The sequence below is a fragment of the Galendromus occidentalis genome, unplaced genomic scaffold (assembly GCF_000255335.2).
Source record: "Galendromus occidentalis unplaced genomic scaffold, Mocc_1.1 scf7180000077530, whole genome shotgun sequence".
NCBI classification, from domain to species: Eukaryota; Metazoa; Arthropoda; class Arachnida; order Mesostigmata; family Phytoseiidae; genus Galendromus; species Galendromus occidentalis.
The window spans coordinates 363507-375572 of record NW_003805518.1 but is presented as its reverse complement, the minus strand read 5'-3'; the positions used below and the strand labels follow the sequence as shown (position 1 = coordinate 375572).

The 12066-nt window shown below is 52.0% G+C and overlaps 1 protein-coding gene across 1 annotated transcript; it reads right to left on the bottom strand.

The window, feature by feature from the left end:
* Window positions 1-551: 551 nt before the first annotated feature.
* On the bottom strand, window positions 552-10942 carry LOC100901137 (alpha-1A adrenergic receptor). The gene is made up of 4 exons (XM_003748355.1): window positions 10126-10942; window positions 6896-7132; window positions 2254-2455; window positions 552-687 (listed from the first exon to the last, which is right to left on the bottom strand). Exons 1-4 carry the CDS (start codon window positions 10940-10942, stop codon window positions 552-554), a joined length of 1392 nt encoding a protein of 463 aa, XP_003748403.1.
* Window positions 10943-12066: the final 1124 nt, after the last annotated feature.

The window sequence follows — 12066 nt, the reverse complement described above, 5'->3', positions numbered from 1 at the left end:
GTTTTATTACAGTTCGTTTAGTACTCTGTTAGTGCTGCTCTGTTTTTGTCATTATGGAAATCGAAAGATCTCTGACGGTAGGACCTGAATGTCGCCGGTTCGCTATCTCGATTCTGAATTTCGGATCCGAAGACCGTATTTCAATCTGGAGTACGATGGAATCCATGCGGGATGTCTTCCTCTCGCCCCTCCGCTAAATGCTTCGCCCGACGCCCAGCTCGCTCGTTCCCTTCATTCCTTTGTAAAGCTGAACAACAAATACATGTGTTTTCTTACGACGCCGAGCAGGTGAGTCGTTGGCCCAAATATCCATAGGCTTGATGTCATGCATTCTTTTTTCGATCTTTCATAACGGTCCGATCACCGGTCAGGCATTTCAACATAACCTGACCAAGCAGCCATTCGAGTCTAGTCAATCTTACACCTTAGTCAACAAGTTGTACAAATCGGTTGATCATCCGTAACTGTACATACATTGAAAAGGGTCTGAGCTAACGAGACAACTCATAGCTCCCTTGCTCGTTTGAAAGAACTCTTTCCTACGCGCACGACTACGCGATATCCTTAAACGTGTGATGATTTGGCAAGGGCGAGGGCCGCAACGTCGATGCACACGACTGCCGTTGAGGACTACTCGATCCCCGGATCGTGTACGTGACAGTCTTCGAGTTCGACCTGAAACCGAAACTAGTTCATGTCAGGAGCGAGTTGTTGCTGCCATCGACGCAGACCTACTACTACGTGTGTTCCGAGCGGACAGAGAGAGGTCTCAAACGCGATGCCTTCTCTGTCTCGCGGGGACACCCATGGCATTATCGTTCTTTCGAACCATGAGAGCTTCACAAAATGCGAGCCGGCAGAAGTCTTTTCAGTCAGACGCAACGAGAGAAAAAAATTCATCGTGTCAACCGCGGTGCATGGCGACTCGGGCAGGAACTGCTTTCTGGATTCCGAACGGAGCAGCGAGGCGCGGAGTGTGGGAGCGAATTCGAGCCGCAGAATGACCGTCCTTGATATTTTTCTCTGCGTGCTTCTCGTAGGGTGAGAACGGCCTTGTCGGCGTCGTCGTGCTCCTTAAACGTTTCCACGCGTCTTCCAACACGATCGACTTTCTTCTCATCGGCGTCGATCGGCACTTCAAATATCCGATGGATACAATGCACTATCAACGCACGAGGCAAGACGAGCCGAGACGCGCAACGCAGGTGTCCGGTACAACAATAGCCTCCCTTCTGCCCATCAACACCTGCTTCCGTTTATTCTCTGACCGCCTGACGTGGAGCTCTTTGCCGTCGATAAGCGCAAAATCGTTCGACCTGAACCGAGGGAAAGTAATGGGAGCGTCCGAACAGCGCCGAAAAGCGCGAAGACTTCGAATTTCTATGGAAAGACTTTCCAGACAAAGTGGCGGTCCGGATTGTACTCTCGGCGCCGATTGTGTCAAACTCTACGATTCAATCTTGCTATTCAGACGTCACGAGCTACGGGGAATCCCAGCTGCGCGATCGCCTCCGGCTCGGTCCCGGCTTTGTGCACATTTTGTATATTGTATTTACGCATCTGGTGTCTTGAATTCCTTGCGACTCCGATTGCGCCTCTAGGTGACCCACGGCCCCGCTGGACCGTCTCGGAGCTTGGAGGAATGCCAACTGCAGTTTTAAGCTCTTCAAGGGAAATCTAGAATTGGCAACAAGAAGCATGAAGCCTGTATTCAGAGTCACAATTTCGTATCCGAGAGCATTTCACGGAACCCGAGACACGCTGATGATTGCTTGATGATCTCATCGCGGACGCATGCGATTTATCAGCGAATAATTTCAAGGATCATCGGTCGCTGGCATGGATATTCCCTCGAAGTCCCGTGCTCTAACTGCGAAGACTGCAAGCCTCATCGCGAGTCCTAGATGCGACAATCTCGCAACGAATTTGTCATTCAGGATGCCAGTAGGAAGTTCCTCGAAGGTAGGGTCAGAATTATTCGAGTCATCAAGTCGCTCCGTCTGCGAGCTGCGGGGAGACCTACCTAATTCGAATATGCAAAAAGGAGCAGCGCAGGGATCACCCTCAATCTCGACGTCTTCGCGCAACGTCGAGATCAGAAGCTGTTTTCCGTTCTGAGCCGCCCCCTTGATTCGGTTGATTTTGCGCTTCTTCTCGTCGCTGTTGTCTCCCGTCTGGCAATCAAGCGAGCTTGCCCCCTGCCCGCGGGAACACAGGGAATTCAAGGTCTACAAACAAGCTAGGAATACATACCATTGGTAGTCTGTGGCGTTATGCTCTCGGCTCCCTGATCCACGACATAGCCAGTTACACCGGAGAACTGTTCGGAATGCTCGATTGTATTCACGACTCGTGGTGGCGTAGATGAACGGGTTGAGACATGAATTAAAATAGCCCGTCCAGAAAAATACGTCGAAGAGCAACGGCGGTACGTTGCAGGCTTCACACAGACTTCCTACAAAAGACAGAAAGATAAAATGAGAGATTGACTGGAAATCCATGCCTTCTTCACATGAGCCCATCGAGTCATCTTGGTTAGAACCCTGGACCACATATCGTGATTCTCCCACCAAGTGTATGCATGCTCCTCTCATCGGCTTCGGAACTCGGAACCTCCGTGGGGAAGGGGCTCAGGAATTCGAAGAGCGAGGGATCCTCAAGTTTCCCCAGCCTCGCTCTGCTTGACGTCAAGATTCGAGCGAGCGGCGGATGGCGACATAGCTTGTGAGCGTCGAGGTCTCTCCAACCCTTTCGGCTGTCGTTTTTTTAACCCGACGCCGATGCTCCAGCCTCATGCCGCGATCGGGTCCGGAGCATTGATACGGGTCGCACAGTTTTGAGACATCGAGAATCAGTAAACCTCAGTGACAGCGTGGCGACGGAGCAACGGAGATTCCAAGATTATGACTTGGCTGTCACCGTCAAGTGAAACCTGTCACACACATAGTGGCTTTCATCATTGGCGTTGATCTATGAACGATAGCGCGTTACCGCACAATTAGTCTTCGCAATGTACGGGACGGCTCGCGCGTCCTCCCCCGCTCGCGTCATGCAGTGATAAATGTTCTCTGTACGGTGTAGATCCCTATATACGTATCTGTTTGGACCCTGTCGTCAGCGCTCGCATTCGGTCTCATCGTCTTCACTGCGGAGGATATTCGCCGTCCTCGAGGAGATTTTTGCATAGATATAAGTCACATGTCTGTCGTGTGTGGACTCAGTCGGGCGTCCGTTCACTTAATTTGGGTCTGCCCTCGATCACACAACACATCCGTTTCCTCGCTTCCGGCTCATTGTTTGGGGAGCATCCTCCTCGGATCGCTTTCCGACGGGAGCGCTCGGAGCCTTTCGAGCGTCGGATCGATACGTCAACAGGTTCACGAGTTGTCACATTGAGCTTGCATTGTTGATCATCGTTACCTCCGATCATCAATCATTCAGACGCTCGCTCAGGGTCAGAGGGCTCGTAGAAGGTGCATCTCCAGACCGATTACCTCCACGATCGAAGCCTGCTCATGGGCACTCTGCCTCCAGCCGTGGGCTCCGATGTCGAGCCGAGGCGAACTGCTTCATTTTTCTCCGAGACACTGATTTCAGAAGTCACCGGATGAGCGTCCCGTGGCAGCGGAAGCGCGAATAGATATCGGCCGACAAACAGGCGGGAAAGGCGATGCATCTCCAGATTGCTAGGCGCCGTCAGACGATCATGAGGGAGAACGACGAGATAATTCGTTCCGCTTCGCGCTATAAGATACATGAACCAGGCAGGCGTGAATACATTAATCAAGCCGCTCCGCGACCAATGATACGTATCACGTGCGGAAGGTAGGATTGGCTTCTTAGCAAGCCGGACAGTCCATGGAGCCGCGCCAAACGACTTAGCAACGATTGGATGAGCGAGATCCGAAAAACGAGTAGTTGGTATCCGTTCAGCTGCCCGCTACGAGCTCATTCCGAGAGGAGACCGTAGACCATACAGACTCATTCGTCATTCTCAATCAAATAGTATGAGCATTGCGCCGGCGGCTGGAAATGATTCGTTCTGTTCCGGCAAGCGGAGCAACACCGCCGGAAGAACTCGACGGCGACAATAGGCTCCGAGCCGACTGCAGAGTGAAGAGGGCAAGAGGTATTCAGAGTTGCTCGGCTCGTACTGTCCAGGCCGCCCAGGAGGGCTCCCATCGGAGTACCTGTCGAGGTTCCCGTCAAGGTTCCCGTGAGGCTTTCCGGTAGGTTTCCCGTACAGGAAGTGTCCTCCAGGAGCCGCCCTTCACCTCGACTTCACTCACCGAAATGGATTCGGCCAATGATCCCGAAAACAAGTCGAAAGAACAATCCTTACTCCTGACCGGCTGAGTTCCGCAAATGAACACATTCCGAGAAAGCGGTCAGCGAGTGTCAAGACATATTAGGCGCAGCCGAAGCTGGTTCGAAGGCTCATTCTCCAATAGGGATCCAATGCCTAGAGCCTTGCGCCGGAATTTCCCGCATGATATGACTGTCCGATCGAAATAATGATAATTGGAGATACAGGATGACGGGTACGTCTGTTCCGGGCCGAATCGCCGGATTTCAATGAGATATAGGAAAAACCGTTCCGTTTTCGCAATCCATGCTCGATAAGAAGGCAATTCCGGCCTTCGATGCAGGATGACTTGTTCGAGTGGCCGGTTGACGCAGGAATATTGATTTTCTCCAACGTTTCGATGAAGTCTTCGCCGATGAACCTGATTACGGTCGACTTGGAACGGCTGCAATCAGGGACAATGACCGGAGATACCCGATATTCCGTCATGGAAGGCTCGAAAGACCACCGGCGGGAGGGATGTCGGCCCGTAGCGCGTTTCGAATTTTGGAGCACATCCATTTGAATTCGGGATCGGTATTTATATGTCTAGAGGAGAGCATTCTGCCTCTCGTGGATCGAAGCCTTCGTCGTCATCGGTGCCTTCACAGCATGCTGTTCTTCATTGGCGAAGCTGGAGAGGAGAGATATCCGATGTTCTCGCATCGTCCTCGATGCTGCACGCATGAGAGATGGCGGATATAAGTAAAGTCTTTCACCCTATATGGAGCTTCGCATGGCTTGAGCTCTCGTACGAGTCTGAGCAGAGGAGAACGAAAAGTTCCGCCGACGGAATCCGATTCGTACATAGCAGTCCTACGCACTGACTCGATGCTACGCGATCCGTCGCCTATTGCGTTCAGTTTTGTTTCTACCGACAAAAATAGCTTGGCGGGCGCAACTCTGAGCAGCTGCTAAAAAAGCCTCATTTCTCTTCAGTCGTCTTCTGACGCGTCTTCCCGATAGCAGTAAGCCCCGTCGGGCGCGAGTCGATGACGTCAGGGCGACATATGGCTCAACATATGCATGTATTCTTCGCTTCCGAGGGTGCGTCAGACTTTGCTCCTCCCTTGTAACCTTACGGATGTTCCCTGCAACATCAATCTGATCGCTAGAGAGTCGAAACCCCGCTGGCTTTGTTTTGATCAGGCGGAAAGTTCTGCTGCCCGGGCAGAACGAGAAATTGCAGAGGCGAGCCCGTGTCTCGTAACGATCTGATCTCTGGAGTGAGAGGAATCTATACAACTGAAGTTTGAACTCCATTCGACCGAACGCTTCAGCATAGGATCCGGTCTTTTCCTCGATTACACCAACGCGCCGTCCCACTCGTAAAGTTTCTGGGAGAAAAAGTAGACGAATCCGCCTGCGCGGGAAGCCGAGCCCGTCTAATGATGGGAGCGTTGCTATGAAGTTTGCTGTTCTCTCATGACATTTCCATTCACTTGCTCCCGGCGGGGGGCTCCCCGCCCTCAGAGGAATCAAGATCGCAGGAAAGTCCCCTCAGGACCGACACGAGGGCGATCATGTAGCTCTCTGAGGTTCGTCCGGCCATGATAATTATCCCTCATTCCGACTTCTTTGATTCTATTCTGGATTCTGGATGGTGCATCTTATCTGGAAGGGAGGCTCTCTTGACGCACAAGTTCTGAATTCGCCGAGCAACGACACTGCATTGTGTCCCACACGGTTGGACAAGTTTCGGCTGCGAACGTATCGAGGACGATTGACCTTCAGAACAGGAAAAATTGACGACGACCGGGCCGAAGCGTATCGGAAGATTTTCGAAGCTCGAGGGAGCTTCTCCGAAACCGTCTGACTTCATGGCGTACATTTTGAATCACGCATAAGTCGATTTTGTTCCGGAGGTGATTTCGAATTGTAGATCTTGGTTTCCTGAGCAATGGTCGTGAAAGATCCGAATAGGAAGACACTCGATTTCCAACGGATCGAGAGGACGTTTTCCGAGTGCTCGGCGGCAACATGGAGTTTTCCATAGCGAGGACTCGGAGGAGAAGCCAATAGAGTAAAGATCCGAACACCTTCGCAGTTGAGTTGAGTAAGTGAATAAAAATGCGGCCTCGGGTAAAAACTTCTACAATAAACGGCATGAACATCTGGGTACCGGCTCGGCCGACAGATACTGATTCCGAGGAAGGATGGGAGTACCGTCCGATGTCTGGTACCTCCTGCGAATGTCAGTAGCTCCGAGAAGCCATTCCGAAGAGTAAAGACACGGCTCTGATATTTCGGAGCGAACGTTTCTGACATCTGGATATAATGGGATCCGAGCGCTACGGTGTATCCGATTCCTGCGATTCGATTGGGAAGATTGTAAATAGCCTAGCGACTCCTACAGCGGCGCGACGTAACTAGGCGAAGTTGCGCCCGGTCCAGAGCTCGCGAATGCCACCCTTAAAGTAGTGTCTTGGACCTTCCTCCGCAGAAGTATTGCCACGCGATGCGGACCCCAAGCCCCCAGCCCCTCTCGACACAAAATTGTCTCTCAGGAGCGAATCTAATCGTAATTTCGGAAAATGTATCGGAACTCACCAAATGGTAGTATGAAGAAGAACGGGAACCAACAAATGAAGTACACTCCTACTACTATTCCAAGGGTCTTAGCTGCTTTTTTCTGTCGCTTGAACTTCGCCAAACGACCCTGTAGTCCCATCGTCACGATTTTCGGATTAGAACTATTTTCCAGTTGGCTTCCGGACGATGATTTCGAATTGCCTTGATGAACCCGAAGGGTGAGTTCTCCGTTCCCCGAGTTTCCGCTTCCACCCCCTGCAATGGTTGAGTCAATTAGACAGATTCTCAAACTTCCCGGAGTACACTTTCGCTGGTCACCTGAAGAAGGGAAAAATGAGGGGATATTTCGGGGGACCCTTTCGCAGTACGGGAGTCACACCATCAGTTGACCGTACATGTTTTTCCATCCGAAGAGTGAGCGACGCGTTAACGAGAGACTTAAAGGCCCTCGGAAAACCCGCTCTCATCGGACGAAGCGTTTCCCTCGCTCTACGACCTTAATTCTTGGTCGAGTCACCTGACGCCTACCTCCTGGAACTACTTCCCGTTTTCCGGATGCCAGGGACCACATCCGAGCGGTGAAAACTTCATCATTACAGTCAAAAAGGTCATCGAGAGAGGGGGAACTCGGTCGTGACGTCCAGATACTGCCAGCGCTGTGAGGGATCCCCATATAGGGCTCCATTCCATCAAGAAAGCAATACGCCAATGATCGGCTCAATCTCCTCCGTTTGGGAATGGATGACGAATAAGAAGAGAACTCGAGGAGAGAAAGTGTAGCAGGACGATGTTCTTGGACCGCTGCGGAGGATCGTAATGAAGGCTACCGGAAGCAGTGAGTCCGGGTAAACGAGCTTCATTATTCCGCTGTTTGACAAGTTGTTACTAAATAAGCGATGACATCGGAGTCGATACAGAGAATCGACCGGATGACATCTCCCGCTTTGTTCATCAGTCAATCCAGTTCGCTCAGCGACCCCGAGCTATTTCGCCTGACATGATCGATCCACGTCACCTTCCGAACTCGGCAATCCTCTGGAGCCCAAATACCCGGAATTCTTCTCGTCCCACTTCGAATCATCATGGCTTGAGTATGCCCACAACTCAACAGGGGCAGATGTCGCCTGTCATCATCTCTCTGTTGAGGCCAGCGGGTGCGAAGCTACCTGGCGAGTGTAACAGCGAACACCGAGCGCACAGTCTAGAAGTGGAATTCCCAGGAACCTACAGAAGAGAAGAGACGGAACCCAGGGAGGGTTTCGCGATGAGACGTGAAGGAGAAGGAGTCACATGAAAGCTTGTTGCTTAGGGTTTCCGCAGCGTTTTTACGGGCACGTTACCGAGCATTTTTCGCGCGGGATTCCTCTCCGACCGTGATTGGGGTCCCATTTGCGACAGCACGGAGCTGAGTGGAATAGCGGCAAGAGGAAACGCCCTCAGAGGATTCGAGCAAAACGAATGATCGCAGAGCTGCACCTTCGCAGCAATTCCAGAAACATGTCGCAGGTGGGATTGCGTGCGGCATGCAGCGGAATTTGTAAAATGAACGAGGTCTTGATCGCCTGTAATGCCGTTTCGTTGACATAGGCGCTAAAGCGTGCCGGAAACAACCTAGCCAGTGCCGCTAATGCTCCGCCGAGCCCGGAGACGCGGGAAGGACGAGACAAATTCATGGCTTCATGATCGTTCATTGCTTCAGCGGCGCGATGCCAGCAAACTCCGTCACGCCAAATCGGAGTCATTCGAGAAACTTTGCACGACGACGATGATGATGACGATATCAGCACGAAAGCATATTCGTCCAAAAATAAAGGATCTATCTTCAGGTATTGGAATTTTCGACATGCACCCGCTCAAGTGTGCGTTCTCGCAGGAACAACGGCGCCGTATCATATGCGCAATAAGCGACGACCGGCGCGCGGTCGAAAGCGGTCTTTCATCCTCTCTGCGTGCGAGACGAGTTTCCATGGATTGGCTGCTTTATTTGAAAAACGCTTGGTCGCAGTCGGAACTTGGTCCGAAACAGTCCACACAAAAGAGGAACCTGAGGTGAGGAAACAATGGAGCTCGAACAGCTCGCAGATTTTCCCCGAACCTCTCTCTTCTTCTATCGTCCTTTCTCCGTCAGCTGGATGATCCCTGGACCCGGAGTTGACGGCGGAAAAGAATGAAGCCGAACGAGAAATTGCGCCTGAGTAGGCGTTCCGAGGGATCTTTCATGGTCGGTCCTACGCCTAGCCGCAAGATACCCTCAAGAGCCCCACATCTCTGACCGCAGCCACCACCGCTACATTCAGACCCCAGCAGATGGGAGACCGGAAAAATTCATGCTAGCTCTCCGGAGAGATAGAGGGACAGTTCAAAGTGTGTTTGTTGAGCGGAAGTTAGCCCACGTCAGCGATTGCGAGCCGCCGCGCCGGAGGAGATCCCAGGCCGTATACTAGTGCTGACGGGAATTATTTGACGCTAATCACACTTGGGCGCGCGAGAGGAACTTTTCGCGTGAGCAGTGAGCACGAGGCGTGCATTAAAGAGATGATGAATCAGAGCTCCGACGCGGCGAAGACGGCGTTCCAGACTTGAGAGACGGGAGAACCATATCAGAATAAGAAGCTGAGAGCGGGAAGAAGCGTGACCGACGGGAGAAGGGGACAAACGGGGAAAGAAGAAGAATCACGCGTCAAGCGGTCGGAAGAACTTAACTAAACGCCATAGAATTATCGAAGGATTTGTTGAGCGAGCGACAGAGCCGATCGTATCGGGGAATCGAGGAAAATCAGAGGGAAAAGTCTAGGAGTGCCCCGATGGAATGGTAAATGACCTGTGAATGAAACGGAAATTGCGCAGTACAGAACAATGACGCTGAACACGGAAGCGGGGATCGGGAGGATACACACGATCGGAACGACACATGCATCAAAAGACAGCACCTCACCGTAGATTTGCCCATGCTCGTAATCGATGGAAATTCAGGACGACGTATTCCGAAAAAATCGCGTTTCAAACACGCGTACCAAATATGAGTGGAAGCGTGATGCTGCAGAGCGCTCTGACTCCAATTCTAATCTCCTCGGCAAGTCAGCCCAGAATGCCCGAACAATGTGACGCGATAAGTGCATTTCCGCCTGCTTCTCGTTATAAAAATAATGCGGGGAAAAACCTCCGAGAGGAGGGAGAGGAGCGGAGCCACTGTCGCAGTTTCCTCATGGAACTCGGAACGGCGTTAGATCATTATGTTGAACACGTACCTGACTTGACAATCTTGACTCCTGTCTCGAGGAACTTAGTCTGACGCGTTGCGGCTCGGTAAATTCTTTGGTAGACGACTAGGATGACGAGGGTTGGAATGTAGAACGAAAAGAGCACGGAGAATATGACGTAGCCCTTTTGCTTAGTGACCTCGCACGAGTATTTATTGTCTGGGTTCGGGGGGTCTCTCCAGCCGAACAGTGGGCCCACTGATATGAAAAAAGAAAGTACCCAAACTATCACGCACGTTGTCACTGCGCGTCTATGCGTCACTATACTCGAGTAGGTCAACGGTCGCGTAACGCCGATATAACGATCGACACTGATCACACACAGCGAATTGATGCTCGCCGTACAGCACAGCACATCGGTCGCCGCCCAGACATTGCAAAAAATCTGACCGAAGTACCACTGCTTGTCGAGCAGCTCGAGCGTTGCCGAAAACGGAAGAACACTTGCACCCAACAGAAGATCGGCAATAGCCAGATTCACAATAAAGTAGTTCGTTGTCGTGCGTAGATTTGGGTTCATGAAAATGGCCACCAGAACCAGTAGATTGCCCGTGATTGTGAGCAGGATTATGAGGAGTAGGAGGGTGCCTTTGAGTGCCATCAACGTCATGTTTGCTTCGACGGGCTGCTGCATCAGGAGGTCGGTGTAGTTGGACGCGTTTGGTGAAATCACTTTGTCGAGAACGACGACAAGAGTCTCATTGGCCGCCGCCATCGCCAGAGAGCTACTTCTCGTCGTCAGGGAACCGGGACCGCTCTCTAGAATTATGAGGGGCGACGTCGTTGTGGCTGTCGTCGTGCCCATGCTCGGCACCAGGCTCACAGATGTCGGATCATCTTGAAATCTGCTCCATCTGAAAAGAATGGAGAACGCATGAATAAGAGAGTAGTTCATTCCTCGGAAAAATTAGAGTTTAAATCACTGACGCAAGGAATCTGACGCGCCGTCAAGGGCTGCGGGAAAAAACGTGCGCGCATTCCGCGATTTTTAGCTCTATATCCTCTGGAGATAATACGGAGAAGAATTCTCTTTTTGGTACGATTCGGTCAACACCATCCGGCTCGGAGTGGGGCGCGGACTCCATCCGACCGGGGTCTGGCGAGGTGGGAAGAGAACCGCGGCGCGATCAGAACTCTCGGGATGTCGGAAGGCTTGTTCAATTAAGCCGTGTTTCCAAGTGGTGGAGGGCTTGTTTTTAGAGCGTTTGCTTTGCCGGGGATTGATCCCGAACACGACGAAGTCGACGCAAACGTTTTCCCCGAACTTTCAGCTTGCGCTGGGGGTGTGAGAGCGCGCGACATCTCAGATCCACGATCGTTAGCAACTTTCCGCACCCGCTGACTCATGAGGGCAGCTAGGTAGCTCGGTCTGGAGGCTTTTGAAGCGGAGTCTTTGAAAGTCTTTTGAGAAGCTCCACAATGGACAGACGCTATGGTAGAAGATACTCGCAGCTAGTCAATAGTTTGCAGAGTCTTCAGGAGCGCTAGGAGAGACTCAGTGGTTTCAGCGCGAGTTCCAGCGTCGCGGCCGGTCAGTCTGAACGGCTGAGACTGGAGCTTCATTGAGCCACAAATATCCGGAGACCCGAAAGCTCCGGGAAAGACGATAGACAGCTTTTGATATTGGAGTCGAAACTGCGTAATCTGGCGCAAGAATAGGAATTATTCTTCGATCCTGAGCCGTCCCCAGCTCGTGGAGTCGGCCTTCCCGCAGTCCTCCCAGATTTTTTGGCCCGGTTCTCTCACGCTTCCCGATGTTGTCGTTTTCCGCAATCGATTTCCCCGTTCCAGCTCAGCGGGGAATCCCTCTCGGTGGTTGTGAGCGATTCCCCGGAAACCGTTTTCCCGATGAGGTGATTTCGACGGGCTTACCGCGTCGTCGTCCTCGTCCCAATTAATGCAAATGTTTCTTGTACTCCAGGGGCGGTG

Bases quoted from the DNA above. Each gene is read 5' to 3' on its own strand.
- LOC100901137 (XM_003748355.1), bottom strand. From the start codon at position 10,942: ATGGGCACGACGACAGCCACAACGACGTCGCCCCTCATAATTCTAGAG. The intron at 2,456-6,895 runs GTGAGTTCCGAT...TGTCTTTTGTAG, and splicing joins CTTCTTCATACTACCATTTG to GAAGTCTGTGTGAAGCCTGC. The intron at 688-2,253 runs GTATGTATTCCT...GACATGAACTAG, and splicing joins AACGCCACAGACTACCAATG to TTTCGGTTTCAGGTCGAACT.